Genomic DNA, 15,788 nt, shown 5'->3' on the forward strand with positions numbered 1-15,788 from the left:
TTTTTCAAATGCCATGGTTCACCGTGGTAGCCTTTGATGACTCTAAAAAGTTTCAAGTTGATGGGCCATTGTGGAGTGGATTTACAAAGGATTATAATGGACATGTAAAATCAGATTTCCTGATTTATCAATAACTCAGCCATCTCTTAACCAATCCCTTAGCTTTTTCCAGCTAAGTTAAGATATGTATCATGGGTCCACATACCACATTTTGGAGTTATGGTTTGATGAGAATACGTTTTCCAAAATCTCTAAGATGGAAGAAAATCTATACATATTGACCTTATGGGTCCTTGAGGCAAATTTGTTCAGCATGAGGAAAGACATTTACATACAAAGTATCAAGTCTCTAGGTCAAATGGAGCGATGGATATGAGTGTTTAAGTTAGACTGCTTATAATAGCGTCAACTATAGGCCAATGAGTGCCGTTCTTTTTGAACATGTTACTCATGGCCTCTAGTTTCTGTGTGCCAAATTAGAAAAAAGTTACCAATCTATGCTTGAGTTGTTTGACTATGTCAAGAAAAACAATAAGAAGTCAGAGAATAACAATAGGTTTGACAGCTTCACTGTGAACTCCTAATTATCAGTCAATTGAAGTTGGTGAGTTCAAAACACCTTTATTAGGTATAACACACACATTGACGCAGAAAAACGTTTTTTACTTTCCCACGTAGACAGTCATGCACAGTCCATACAAAAAGCTCAACATTAAGATGAGGCATGTGCTGAACAGTGGGCTAATAGAAAACAGAGATCCCAGCGAGTAGAGTAACAGGAGAATGAGTAATGTGCGATAACTCGCAAATGTGCGCAGGGTAAGGCGTGGCCGCAGGTGGTAGTCCTCCTGGCTTTGCTGTGTCACTGTACTCCTTGGGAACCTTCCTTTTACAGTGGAGATGATAAGGTAGTGTTGTCCCAGCCTTCCCAGCAGGTTCTGTTGTGAGCACAGATCGTTCATGTGTCCTTCAAGCTGCAGGACAAAATTCTCAAGTAATTTAGTCAATACATGTATCCCTGTACTACTACCAATCATTATAGGTAGGCCTACTGTATGCCATATGCACTGAGTATACAAAACATAGACCACCTTCCTAATATTGAGTTTCACCCCCTTTTGACCTCAATTAGTCAGAGCATGGACTCTACAAGGTGTTGAAAGCCTTCCACAGGGATGCTGGCCCATGTTGACTCCAATGCTTCCCGCAGTTGTGCCACTTAAATATTTTGTTTTGCCCATTCACCGTCTGAATGGCACACATACAAAATTAATGTCTCAATTGTCTTAAGGCTTAAAAATCCTTCTTTAACCAGTCTCCTCCCCTTCATTTACACTGATTGAAGTGGATTTAGTGACACCAATAAGGGATCATAGCTTTCACCTGGATTCACCTAGTCAGTCAATGTCAGAGTGTTCCTAATATTTTGAGAACTCCGTGTAAATGAATCATTATAGAAATATTAAATTGCATATAAAGTAAGACCCAAAGGCATCATGCCCATAGGGGGCACAGGGGCACATGACTCCTCAGATTTGTCATGTAAATTACAAAATACAAAATAATAAATAAAAAAAAGGTACATTTTTTTGTTGTTTTAATACTGTAATACTACTAGCCAACTAGCAATTTTATTAAGTTAGGTAAGTAGCAGATACTGTAGGTTCCCAATCTCCCAACCTCATAACTAGGTATCAATAAGCCATTTCAGGATATCAATCAAGTTAGAGTAGCTAGCTTGTCTAACTGTCTTAGCTGGTATGATTGCTGGCAGGTTCGTACACTTTAGAAAAGCAAGCAATTACTAAATGTATTGAATAAGACTCACATTCCTTTCAATCTTTTACCCAGATTTTAGTAGAGGTATGCTTAAGAGGTATGTTTATATATGCAGAAAAATAATTATAGAATTAAGCATGATGATTATGGCTCTAGATCGCAAGAAAAATATGTTTCAGGTGTTTGAAAAATGCCAACTTCTCCAACTTCCACCCCCCAGCCATCCTCACACACTTCGTGCCCCCTCAGATTTTTGGGGTACATGAAGCCCCTGGTAAGACTCCCCACTTACTCTGTTATTGATTAGAGTGGCGATCCAAAACATAAGCTGCACCAAGACTGCGTTTTCATAGCTTCTCACAGGCTGCAGCTGTGGATCCCCTTGATACTCAATATCAAATCTGCGAAGGCCATTGATAATCTGCAATAGAACACAATTACAGTGTACAATTATGTATTGCACCGTGTGCACATCATTCATTTTTATTGCAGTAGTTATTTTCACCTGCATTCTGCCAAGGTCTGTTAGGATCAGCCCGTTTTCACTGTGAATACAGTCAGGGAGCTGCTTGGATTCCTCCACTGACCCCATGTTCATCATCATCTGAGATAGATGACCTGTGTTGAGCTACAAAACAACCACAAATGATTTGAGACATCACTTTAACATTGGTTACTACTACTTGATAATAATAACCAGTGTCATATCATCTTCTCACATTGTAAACCTGCTTGAGGTTGTCCACAGCTTTCTTTAGTAGCTCCACTGTCTTCATGTCAGACTTGGTCATGTCATTCCCCCCACCTTCTGAATTGGTTTTAAGAATCGACCTCTTCCAGGAACAGAGAAACTGACCAACTGATACATTGGCTGGCTGGTCCAATGTGGTTTTTGCAGTCTGTTGGGCCTGCATTAGTCTCTGGACCAGTTTCAGCACCTACAATGTTCAGAATATAGAAAAGCATGTGTGACCACTATCCATATTTGGTAGATTGCAGCACCCTCAGTCAAATGGTCTTTCTTGTCATGCACTTGTCCTTAATGGGACTTACCTCAGCTCGCATTTCTACCCCAAACATTTGTAGTTTCTTGTTATTGGTGTGAGTCTTGGGCAGGGCAGCTATTTCAGTGGGCTGCACCTGAGATGCCATCAGAGTGGATGGGAGGGGACCCTGATGCAATAGCAATTTTTCTCCTGTAAACAAAATGTATGGAGAAAACAAATCGAAAACAAATCTTGAGAGGTCTAATGTTGTTCATTGTGATTGAGTTACAATGCCCTTCAACTAAGAATAATTGTGGTTACCATTTTCAATCAATTCTGGAAGACTGGTTTGGGCAAATACTTTTGTCATCCTGAAAACCATGGTTGCATTGTCGATGTTGACGAGGTCGACATGTGCCAATCTTTTCAAGAAGAAGCTGAATAGCCTGGTGTACATGAGAATATTCTCCTGAATGAAAGAGGCCCTAATAGACAGAGACAGCTTTATGTTAGCAAACGCACTCTTCAACCCAATGCTGTGTCTGAGCTATAACACTATTGAGCACATTCAAAATATCTTACCATTTCTCTTTGCTTTCACTGTAGACATGTTTTTGGTATCTCCAGGGCTGGATGTAACTAAGCCACGTCTCCAATACCTGTATTGAGAAACGGCTAATTCAAAACCACTTCTCTTATACATACATTCAGAACGCCTACAGTAGGATACCGTCCAAACCAGCTAGAAACACTGCAAATTAAGCAATAACATGGCCAAATGTCAAAGACAGACCAAATGTAAATCCAATGTAGAACTTAAGTGTGCACTCACTGCTCTGAAGGATGTCTCCATAGGCCACTGTTTGAAGCAGTGCAGCAAGAGAAGGTACAACCTCTGTGCATATTCTGATGTGACCACTCTGGGTTTCAATAACAACATTTTGTTAATATCATCATTATCATTATCCTCATCATCATCATCATTGTAAAAAACACTAGAGTGGGTATTCACCTTTTAAAATCTTCTGAGAGATAGGTTTCTGAGTGGGCAGAAGGTAAGACATCAGACTGGTCTAGTTTTGTTTTTCCAGAGAGGGCATGCATGTGCTTCACCAGCAGTCTCACCACCAGTATGTGCTCCTCTGTGATGACAGAGACCTGCAGGTTTACAGACAAGTGCTTATCATTAAAATGTAGAATTCCGAATCCATTAGATTAACAATGTGAATAAAAGTGCATGTTAGTCATGAAGAATGAGTCATTGAAGGAAGGTAGGAAAGACCTCATTAAGCTTCTGGTGTGTCTCCAAGGGGAAATGTGGCAGCCATATCTCCAAAAATATCTAAAGCAGGGACAATGAACAAGGCCATACAATGACTCAACAACTGCACCTTTGCGAGACAAGCCAAGATTGCTTTATTAAAAGTGTCTCTGTCCAACCCATATTTTTCTCAATCACCTGTAGCATAGTCCCTGATCTCCAGATACTCTGATTGGTTGTCTCAGCGTTAACAGGGCACTGGCATTTCAACAGGCCTTTGCTTGTTTCACTATACTTAGAGGACCTGGGGAACCATCAAAATAAGCGTTATCAAATATTAAATTTCATATTTGCCCTATATTGATAGATGATGTGCTGGTCTTATAATGCATTGTGAAAGGCATAGGCTAGCTATACAGCACCTTGGAATGTGTGAGGTCAAGGTGCCTTTGACATCTGAGTGGGGGGATCCTTCTGTAAGCAGGAAGTGTTTGAAATATGCATCCACCAAGGCAAAGTAGACGCTGTTTGAGATGGAGGTTTGCTGCCCTGAGTGGTGATCCTAATTTATCAATTAAAAACAGAGAACACTCAGGTTACTAAATGAGATAGCATTGGCAATGGATTGACTTTATTAATAACTTTATTTGAAACAAATGAAATGGAATAGCACTTCGGCCTACCCTCTGTGTAATGACGCTTGTGGCAAAATAAAACATAAAGTACTCAAAGGCATCTGGTGACAGTTAAGAACAACGCTAAACTAAAGTGGACAAAGTTCAATAATACTTAGTAATAGTTGTCATTGCGTCAAACATTGTAAAAAAGGATACTGAGTGACAATCTCTGATGATTCTGAGAGGGTAATTTATTGAGGAAAATCCGGCTATTTGAAATGACCCCCTCGTAGATGGAAATTCTCACACGATCCTGTTAAAATGAAAGAGAAAAAATACTCAACATTCATACAGGAATATAGACCAATAGGCCTTTAACTACTAATATTGTAATGTGTAGTAATACTTGCTAACGCGATGACATTGTGAAGTATGCTGAAATAAACACTGCACAATTAGCATTTACAGTCACATCTGAAAGGATTGGCGCCCTTGATAAAGATGAGCAAAAAAAGACTGTAATAAACAAATACAAATAAAAATTATTGGCACCTATTTTCAATACTTTGTGTACTCTGCCCTTGTGAGGATAACAGCACTTAGCCTTTTTCTATAATGTTATATGAGATTGAAGAACACATTGGGAGGGATCTTAGACCATTCCTCCATACAGAATCTTTCCAGATCCTTTCCAGATCCTTCAAACCACAGGTTTTCAAGGGAGACTCATTTTGTGGCCAATTAACCATTGAATGTGTGCTTGGGGTCATTGTCTTGCTGGAAGATCAACTTTCAGGTCAAGTTCTGTAATTCTCCAACTGTGGGCCTTGGACTAGTCTTTGTCTCCCGAACCATCATCCTCGCTGTGCATGGAGAAAAGATACATTTGTGTCCTCTACCAGGCAAGTTTACACCGTTCCAGTGGTTTTAAACTTTGTAATTGTTGCCCTAATAGTGGTAAGTGATATATTTGGTTTTTCAGTAGTTTTTTTTGTACCTATTGCCTGATTTATGAAAGTCACCAACCATTTCTCTCTTTTAATTTGTGAGTTTTTTGCCTTTCCCCACGGTGATGGATGACAAATGGATTTTACATGTGTGTGACCAAATGTTTATACCCCAGTGAAACAGGAAGCCATGAAAGGTCACAATACAGTTTCTTGAACTGAGATTAATTTAAAACAGTATAATGTTAATGCAGATTAAATTGTTTGATTTATTTATAAGATTCGTTAGGGTGCCAATCATTTAATCACCTAGATTTTTTTTACTGGTTAAACAAAATCTCTTTCTCTGAGCAATTAGTATAAAATAATATAATTTTGCCTACAATATAGCTTGGTACCAATCATTTCAGATGTGACTGTACTGTATGTTGAAAACTTACAGGTAAATTGGCGACTTGGATCTCAAAGTTGTAGTCTTCAGCTTGAAGTTTATAAACAAGTTTCAGCATTGGGCCACTGCAAAATATTGTATGTTGGTGAAAACTTCCATGTTTATTAGTATACTGTAGGTGTAATACACATTAGTAATATAATATTATCGATAGCTAGTTGTAGAATGTCTCAAATCACAGACAGGTCCACCTTGGTTGTAGGAACTCCAGTACATTGCTGTAGTCACTGCTGTGGGCTTGCAGGGAGGAAAGACTCCAACCAACAGTGCTGCCATCCAGGCTGCCAACAACCCTCTCCACCAGCCAGGGGAAGATAACACATAGCTCCTGTATGAGGCCAAACAGCATCGTTAACACACCCCACCCTCAGTTTACATGTACAGGCTACGCTACCTGATTTGAAGAGGAGTTGTGCTATGACACAGTGGCAATCTGAAATCTTTGCATCATGAGGATCTAGAGGACAATTTGCAACAGGAAGCAGCATATGTACATGGTACAGCTGTCTGAATGGCTGTGTCCAGACAGTCACAGTAACACATTGTCTACATCAGCATGAAACAGCAACTGGCTGATCCTCTCTGACATTTACTCTACACGTGGCCACTAACAAGCAACTTTTTCATACCACTTGCAGCTTGTGTGTGAAAACATAATCCACGTATGTTAAAACGTTCAAATACAATGTCTTTATGGAAACTGGTGTAGTAGCTAGCAGGGGTGCAACTTTGGTTTTAGAAGTGAGGGGGACATACAGTACCAGACAAAAGTTTGGACACACCTACTCATTCAAGGGTTTTTCTTTATTTTTAAAATTTCTACATTGTAGAATACTAGTGAAGACATCAAAACTATGAAATAACACATATGGAATCATGTAGTAACCAAAAAGGTCTTAAACAAATAGAAATATATTTTATATTTTATATTCTTCAAAGTAGCCACCCTTTGCCTTGACGACAGCTTTGCACACTCTTGGCATTCTCCCAACCAGCTTTCATGAGGTGGTCACCTGGAATGCATTTCAATTAATTAACAGGTCTGCCTTGTTAAAAGTTAATTTGTAGAATGTCTTTACTTCTTAATGCGTTTGAGCCAGTCAGTTGTGTTGTGACAAGGTAGGGGTGGTATACAGAATAGCCCTATTTGGTAAAAGACCAAGAACATATTATGGCAAGAAAAGCTCAAATAAGCAAAGAGAAATGACAGTCCATCGTTACTTTAAGACATCAAGGTCAGTCAATGCGGAAAATTTCAGGAACTTTGATAGTTTCTTTAAGTGCAGTCGGAAAAACCATCAAGCGCTATGATGAAACTGGCTCTCATGAGGACCGCCACAGGAAAGGAAGTCCCAGAGTTACCTCTGCTGCAGAGGATAAGTTCATTAGAGTTGACTAAACCTCAGATTACAGCCCAAATAAATGCTTCACAGAGTTCAAGTAACAGACATCTCAATATCAACTATTCAGAGGAGACTGCATGAATCAGGCCATCATGGTCAAATTGCTACATAGAAACCATGACTAAAGAACACCAATAAGAAGAAGAGACTTGCTTGGGCCAAGAAACATGAGCAATGGACATTAGACCGGTGTAAATCTGTCCTTTGGTCTGATGAGTCCAAATTTGAGATTTTTAGTTCCAACCGCTGTGTCTTTGTGAGACGCAGAGTAGGTGGACGGATGATATCCGCATGTGTGGTTCCCACCATGAAGCATGGAGGAGGAGGTGGGATTGTGGGGTGGTGCTTTTCTGGTGACACCGTCAGTGATTTATTTAGAATTCAGGGCACACTTAACCAGCATGGCTACCACAGCATTCTGCAGAGATACACCATCCCATCTGGTTTAAGTTTAGTGGGATTATCATTTGTTTTTCAACAGGACAATGACCCAACACACCTCCAGGCTGTGTAAGGGCTATTTGACCAAGAAGGAGAGTGATGGAGTGCTGCATCAGATGACCTGGCCTCCGCAATCACCCAACCTCAACCCAAATGAGATGGTTTAGGATGAGTTGCACCACAGAGTGATGGAAAAGCAGCGAACAAGTGCTCAGCATTTGTGGGAACTCCTTCAAGACTGTTGGAAAATCATTCCTCATGAAGCTTGTTGAGAGAATGCCAAGAGTGTGGCTACTTTGAAGAACCTAAATTTAACATATATTTTAATTTGTTTAACACTTTATGATTAATACATGATTCCATATGTATTATTTCATAGTTTTGATGTCTTCACTATTATTCTACAATGTAGAAAATAGTCAAAATAAAGAAAAACCCTTGAATGAGTAGGTGTGTTCATATTTTGTCTGGTACTGTATATACAGTTGAAGTCGGAAGTTTACATACACCTTAGCCAAATACATTTCAACTCAGTTTTTCACAATTCCTGACATTTAATTCTAGTAAAAATTCCCTGTCTTAGGTCAGTTAGGATCACCACTTTATTTTAAGAATGTGAAATCTCAGAATAATAATAGAGAGAATTATTTAATTCAGCTTTTATTTCTTTCATCACATTCCCAGTGGGTCAGAAGTTTACATACACTCAATTAGTATTTGGTAGCATTGCCTTTAAATTGTTTAACTTGGGTCAAATGTTTTGGGTAGCCTTCCACAAGCTTCCCACAATAAATTGGGTGAATTTTGTCCCATTCCTCCTGACAGAGCTGATGTAACCGAGTCAGGTTTGTAGGCCTATGTCACGTCCTGACCATAGTAAGATGTGATTTTCTATGGCAGAGTAGGTTAGGGCATGACAGGGGGTGTTTTGTGTTTTTCTATGTTTTCTATTTCTATGTTTAAGTTCTAGTTGTTCTATTTCTATGTTGTTTTTTTGGGGTTGATCTCCAATTGGAAGCAGCTGGTCCTCGTTGCCTCTAATTGGAGATCATATTTAAGTAAGGGTTTTTCTTCCTGGGTTTTGTGGGTGATTATATTTTGAGTAGTGTTTGTTTCTCTCTGCATCACGTTTTTTTTCCCTTCATATTCAGATATTTGGGTATTGCAAAGTTCACGGATTAAATAAATGTGGAACTACAACCACGCTGCACTTTGGTCCGCTCCTTTTGACAGCAGTGACAGCCTCCTTGCTCGCACACGCTTTGTCCCATTTGTCCCACGCTTTGTCCCATCTTTGTCCCATGTGCAGTTGTAAACAGTAGTCTGGCTTTTTTATGGCGGTTTTGGAGCAGTGGCTTCTTCCTTGCTGAGTGGCCTTTCACGTTATGTCGATATGGGACTCATTTTACTGTGGATGTAGATACTTTTGTACCTGTTTCCTCCAGCATCTTCACAAGGTCCTTTGCTGTTGTTCTGGGATTGACTTGCACTTTTCGCACCAAAGTACGTTCATCTCTAGGAGACAGAACGCGTCTCCTTCCTGAGCGGTATGATGGCTGCGTGGTTCCATGGTGTTTATACCTGCGTACTATTGTTTGTACAGATGAACTTGGTACCTTCAGGCATTTGGAAATTGCTCCAAGGATGAACCAGACTTGTGGAGGTCTACAATTTCCAAGCTGTTTAAAGGGACCGTAATCTTAGTGTATGTAAACTTCTGACCCACTGGAATTGTGATACAATGAATTATAAGTGAAATAATCTGTCTGTTAACAATTGTTGGAAAAATGACTTGTGTCATGCACAAAGTAGATGTCCTAACCGACTTGCCAAAACTATAGTTTGTTAATTAGAAATTTGTGGAGTGGTTGAAAAATGAGTTTTAATGACTCCAACCGAAGTGTATGTAAACTTCCGACTTCAACTGTATATACACTACCATTCAAAAGTTTGGGGTCACTTAGAAATGTCCTTGTTTTTTAAAGAAAATTATGTTTTTTGTCATTTAAAATAACAACAAATTGATCAGAAATACAGTGTAGACATTGTTAATGTTGTACATGATTATTGTAGCTGGAAGTGGCTGATTCTTTTGTAATAGCTACGTAGGCGTAGATTCCAATTATGAGCAACCATCACTCCTGTGTTCCAATGGCACGTTGAGTTAGCTATTCCAAGTTTAGCATTTTAAAAGGCTAATTGATCATTAGAAAACTCTTTTGCAATTATGTTACCACAGCTGAAAACTGTTGTCCTGAATATAGAAGCAAAGAAAAATGGCCTTCTTTAGACTGGTTGAGTATCTGGAGCATCAGCATTTGTGGGTTCGATTACAGGCTCAAAATGGCCAGATCAAAGACCTTACTTCTGAAACTCGTCAGTCTATTCTTGATCTGAGAAAATATGTCTATTCCATGCGAGAAATTGCCAAGAAACTGAAGATCTGTGAACTACTCTCTTCACAGAACAGCGCAAACTGGCTCTAACCAGAATAGAAAAAGGAGTGGGAGACCATGGGGCACAACTGAGCAAGAGGACAAGTACATTAGAGTTTCTAGTTTGAGAAACAGACGCCTCACAAATCCTCAACTGGCAGCATCATTAAATGGTACCCGCAAAAAAACATCTCAACGTCAACAGTGAAGAGGCGACTCCGGGATACTGGCCTTCTAGGCAGAGTTGCAAAGAAAAAGCCATATCTCAGACTGGCTAATAAAAATAAAAGATTAAGATGGGCAAAAGGACACAGACACTGGACGAAGGAACTCTGCCTAGAAGGCCAGCATCCCGGAGTCGCCTCTTCACTGTTGACATTGAGACTGGTGTTTTGCGGGTTGAGTACTTGTGAGGCGTCTGTTTCTTAAACTAGAAACTCTAATGTACTTGTCCTCTAGCTCAGTTGTGCACCGTGGCCTCCCACTCCTTTTTCTATTCTGGTTAGAGTCAGTTTGCGCTGTTCTGTGCAGGGAGCCGAGAGAGTAGTACACAGCGTTGTACGAGATCTTCAGTTTCTTGGAAATATTTCGCATGGAATAGCCTTCATTTCTCAGAACAAAAATAGACTGATGAGTTTTAGAAGAAAGGTCTTTGTTTCTGGACATTTTGAGCCTGTAATTAAACTCACAAATGCTGATGCTCCAGATACTCAACTAGTCTAAAGAAGGCCAGCTTTATTGCTTCTTTAATCAGACAACAGTTTTCAGCTGTGTTAACATAATTGCAAAAGGGTTTTCTAATGATCAATTAGCCTTTTTAAATTATTAATATTAACTTGGATTAGCTAACTCAACGTGCCATTGGAACACAGGAGTGATGGTTACTGATAATGGGCCTCTGTACGCCTGTGTAGATATTCCATAAAAAAATCTGCCGTTTCCAGCTACAATAGTCATTTACAACATTAACAATGTCTACACTGTATTTGATACATTTTATGTTATTTTAATGGACAGAAAATGTGCTTTTCTTTCAAAAACAAGGACATTTCTAAGTGACCCCAAACATTTGAACAGTATTTATTTTATTTTTCATCCAATTGGATAAACACTCCAAACATGGTCCTAAAGCACAACTTTGCCTTGTTTTGTATCACATTCCAATGCTTAAACTGGGGGGGGACAAAAATGCAATTTCAGAATGTCCCTAGTGAAAGTTGTGCCCCTGGTCGCTAGTCATAGAATTGCAAGCTGCAACAGCAATACTGTGATATAGTGAAATGAATGAGGACGATATTACAGTATTCACATCATCTCTAGATACAATATAATTCAGTTGATTGTTTAGCTACCTTGACAGGTTTATCATCAATTTCTTTTGTCATCTCTGTGCATTGCTGTGGGAGTGACTTGATTGTCCAATCTGTCTTCAGATGATCCTGCATGGGAGAACACTCAATCATTAACATCAGCTATAAAATCCCCTGCTAAAATAAAAATCTTGAGCATTTTAAGATTTGAGATTTAAGATTTGTCTTGACTCACCGAAGAGGACATGACTGCAATGTAGTATTCCCATAAAACGCTTATCAGAAAAAGTAAACAAGATATGAAAACACAGTATTGAAGTCAAATAATCAGTTTAAAACATTTCCTTTACCATCTTGTGCACTTTTAGTTCAGACCATTGTGCCAATGTTTTGTATGATCATGTCTTTAGAGACTTCAGTGTATGACAGCTGTCCTCTGCAACAGTTGCTTGTGTGCCCCCCACATGTCATTTATTCTGCACCCACCCCCAAGTCTAGCTGGAGGTGGAATATTCCATGTTGATAAGGTTCAGTCAAAGAACCAATTCAGTGGATTTTGCATTTTTCAAACACCTGAAACAGCTCTCTCCTGCTATGTAGAGCCATAACCATCATGTCTAATTATATGTAATAAATATATAAATGTCTATTTTTCTGCGTAGGTTATCTGAGAATGCCTCTTTACCATTCAATTGTCATTTTAACTAAGGTTGCACATAGATTTTTTTAAAGAACATTATGCCTTAGGAGTTTAGCACAAGTGCCACATTGGTATATTGTAGGGCTGTGACGATACCACTATCACAGTATTTTTTATAATAAATGACACTCTATAGCAATAAGGCTCAATGGATAGAAGAATCCCACCAATCCATCTGCAGAGTTGAACTCTATCTCCATGTGTCCATGGTTATTTCTTGCCAGGATTGAATATTCATTACATAGTCACACAATGTCACAATAGTATAATTGGTAACATTTCCTATAAATTCCACTCTTCATAATGCATTATGAGCTATGCATGAATCAGAAATGAAGACACACATACAGAAATGCACACACGCACACAAACAAAAGCACAAAGCACTGTACTTTCCCTCCATGTGTTCTAAGTTTTAATGTGTATTCATCCATCACAAATGCCCAGCGGAGGCCAAGTTCTTTCCCTGAAGTGGAAGGCAAAACACAGCAGTTCAATCAATGGCTGATTAATCATTCTAATTTCATCACTTTCAGCCAAGCATTATTATAATCACATCCGACCCAGGCATTCAATATAGCATTGTTCACTGCAGGGATGGCAGGCTGCTCTAAATCATTCTGATGTGGCTGCAGTGTCCTGCTATTTCCCACCAAACTCAATTTACTCCCCATTTTTATGCCATGTGGTCATGAATGATCAATTTCCCTTCCCATTTTTGGCCAATCTGCCAGAGATGAGTTCCCCGGCCAATATAGTCTTTGTGCACACACCTGTCTACTCTGGTGCTGCTATGGATCTCAGATCTCAGCTTCATTTAATTTATATCCTCAAGTTTCACGTTTTATTAGTCATCTGTACAGGATACAAATGCTATACACCATCCAACGAAATGCTTACTTGCAGGTTCTTTCTCAACAATGCAACAATAATAATAAATATTTAAATATAAGAATAGGAACATAAAGTAAATGGCTCAGTAGAAAATATATTTTAAGTATAATACAGGGAAGCACAATTTATAGTACAATATTCACACATGTATCAGAGAAAGGGGGGATTGGGGGCAAGTGTTTAAATTATGCAGTATTAGCTATAGTATGTAAGAGTCTGGTTGCAGCATTTGCGATGTGTGTGTAGCATGAATGTACAGTTTATGTGTGTGTACGTGTTTGTGCATACGTGAGTACGTGTGTGGATGTGTGTCTGTCTGGGTGTGTGCATGAGTGAGTGCATGTGTGCTAAGGTGCGGAGAATCAGAGCAGATGGTCAGTTCAGTTTAACTGTTCAGCAGTCTGATGGCTTGTAGATAGAAACTGTCTCTGAGCCTGTTGGTATCAGACCTCATGCTCCAATACCGTCTGACCGATGGTAAGCGAGAGAACAGCTTGTGTCTAGGGTCTGTGTGTCCTTGATGATGCTGCTGGACTTCCTCAGCCATCGTTTCAAGTAGATGTCCTGGATGGGTGGGAACAAGGCCCCAGTGATGTACTGGGCCGTCTTCACCACCCGCTGGAGGGCCTTGCAGTTAATTCCTGTACCAGGCTGTAACACAACCGGTCAGGACGCTCTCGATGGGGCAGCAGTAGAATTTCTTCAACCGCCTTAGGAAGTATAGGTACGTTGTTCCCTCTTGACAAGAGTGGTGATGTTGTTGGTCCATGTCAAGTCCTCGGTGATGTGGACACCGACTAACTTAAAACTGCTAACTCTCTCTACTCCGGTCCGGTTGATGTAGATCGGGACGTGTTCCAGTGGTGTCAGCTCAGCTAAACCTAGGGTATGGCAAAATGGTGTGTGTTGTGTGTGTGTGTGTGTGTGTGTGGTGTGGGGGGGGGGGGGGGGGGGGGGGGGGGAATTGAAGCTCATTTACGGCATTTATTCACAATTTTTTTAAAAGCAGCAGAACCGACTGGGCCAGTAACTTCTCAGTACCTTTTTGTGTTACACTTGGACATCTACCTAATCTGTCGCAGTCTACCATTGAAGACTGCATGCAGAAAGTTGTGCTATTTGTATTTGAGCAATATGGGGTGCGTTCATAAATTCACTCTGTTCGTTTGTAAATTCAGAGAATTTAGCTCTCAGAGCGTTCAGAGTGCACACTTGACGCTCTGGCCCGAGGAGTAGGATTGATCCACAGATATTTCACCGGATGTATAAATGGGAAGCATCCGGTTGGCGTTTCCACTCACTACCAAATATGGTGATGAAAGGAAGCCCAGTGGCCGGCGGTGGGAGCGAGATTAATGTTGGCCGACATTCTGCTAATTTTCTCATTAATGAAACATTTGATCTCCATAAAGTTTTCTGTTTCCAAAATTGGAATCTGTAACAAACAGAGTGGACTGCATTTTGTAGACATTACTTAAGTTTCAAAATATTGGGTTGTTTAGGAGTGCAAGGGTGAATTGAGTTATTTCACACGTGCACTTCAAAGTAGACATTCCATAATAGAAATATGCTAATAAATGCTCAAATGCACCAATAGGATCTCACAAGCTTGTGCTTGGCTCTGCCCTCCTCCTTGCTTGTTCTGCCCACTATGATACATTTTCTCCCATTGGAAATGACGGACTCTGGTCTATCTTGGATTAGTTATAAAAATCTTTGGTTGTTCCAAGTGTTCTGACCTCACAAAGGCAGTCAAGCACCTAAGCTAACTGGCTAAAGTTTTGCTCGCCCTAGTAGAGCTGGTTAAAGTGTTTATGCCTTATCTAGAGGGATAGTGGCTGTAACTGTGTTATGGCAAGAATTTAATTCAGTTTTTTAGCTGATGTTTACTTACACGTGCCATAACAACCAAGTTTAGGGCGTTCGTAAATTCCTTAATTATTCTGCTCTCTCGCAATCTCAAACCAGAGTGCTCTAAAATCGGAGTAAATGACCACTGTGAATTTACGAATGCACTCATGATTGTCCTTCATTCAAGCACCACTATGCTCACGTGAGTCACAACTTGGTAATAGCATGGCGCCGACAAAGATGGTCACCTCACTTTGAGTTCTTAGGAAACTATGCAGTATTTAGTTATTTTATGTATTATTTCTTAAATTGTTACCCCAGGAAATCTTAAGTCTTATTACATACAGCTGGGAAGAATTATTGGATATAAAAGCAACGTCAACTTACCAACATTACGACCAGGAATACGACTTTCCCGAAGCAAATACTCTGTTCGGACCACCACCCAGGACAATGGATCTATTTCCAGTAGGCGATCCAAAACAACGACGCCGCAGAAGGGGCAGCCGAAGCGGCCACCTGGCCAGGCTGGGGAGATGTGCACATCACACACCGCCACCGAGTATACTACTAGCCAATGTCCAGTCTCTTGACAACAAGGTAGACGAAATTTGAGCAAGGGTTGCTTTCCAGAAAGACATCAGTGATTGTAACATTCTCTGTTTCACGGAAACATGGCTCTCTTGGGATATGTTGTCGGAATCGGTTCAGCC

General features: G+C 40.0%; 1 protein-coding gene across 1 annotated transcript; it reads right to left on the reverse strand.

Annotated features, from left to right (window-relative positions):
• Positions 1–605: 605 nt before the first annotated feature.
• LOC106585533 (sphingomyelin phosphodiesterase 4) lies at positions 606–12,290 on the reverse strand. The gene is made up of 18 exons (XM_014171845.3): positions 11,866–12,290; positions 11,673–11,759; positions 6,233–6,369; positions 6,031–6,106; positions 4,860–4,956; positions 4,710–4,762; positions 4,449–4,588; positions 4,225–4,330; positions 4,048–4,107; positions 3,778–3,923; positions 3,598–3,685; positions 3,348–3,424; positions 3,087–3,250; positions 2,833–2,975; positions 2,499–2,717; positions 2,285–2,407; positions 2,072–2,200; positions 606–974 (listed from the first exon to the last, which is right to left on the reverse strand). The coding sequence occupies exons 1-18, from the start codon at positions 11,875–11,877 to the stop codon at positions 663–665; spliced, it is 2,169 nt and encodes a 722-aa protein (XP_014027320.2). The 5' UTR covers positions 11,878–12,290; the 3' UTR covers positions 606–662.
• Between the last annotated feature and the right edge of the window lie 3,498 nt (positions 12,291–15,788).

The sequence above is a fragment of the Salmo salar genome, chromosome 24 (assembly GCF_965601325.2).
Source record: "Salmo salar chromosome 24, fSalSal1, whole genome shotgun sequence".
Lineage (NCBI taxonomy): Eukaryota > Metazoa > Chordata > Actinopteri > Salmoniformes > Salmonidae > Salmo > Salmo salar.

Excerpts from the sequence above, each read along its gene's own strand:
- LOC106585533 (XM_014171845.3), bottom strand. Across the intron at positions 3,425-3,597 it reads TGGAGACATCCTTCAGAGCA|GTATTGGAGACGTGGCTTAG; the intron begins GTGAGTGCACAC and ends TTCTCAATACAG. Across the intron at positions 975-2,071 it reads CCACTCTAATCAATAACAGA|CTTGAAGGACACATGAACGA; the intron begins GTAAGTGGGGAG and ends TTTGTCCTGCAG.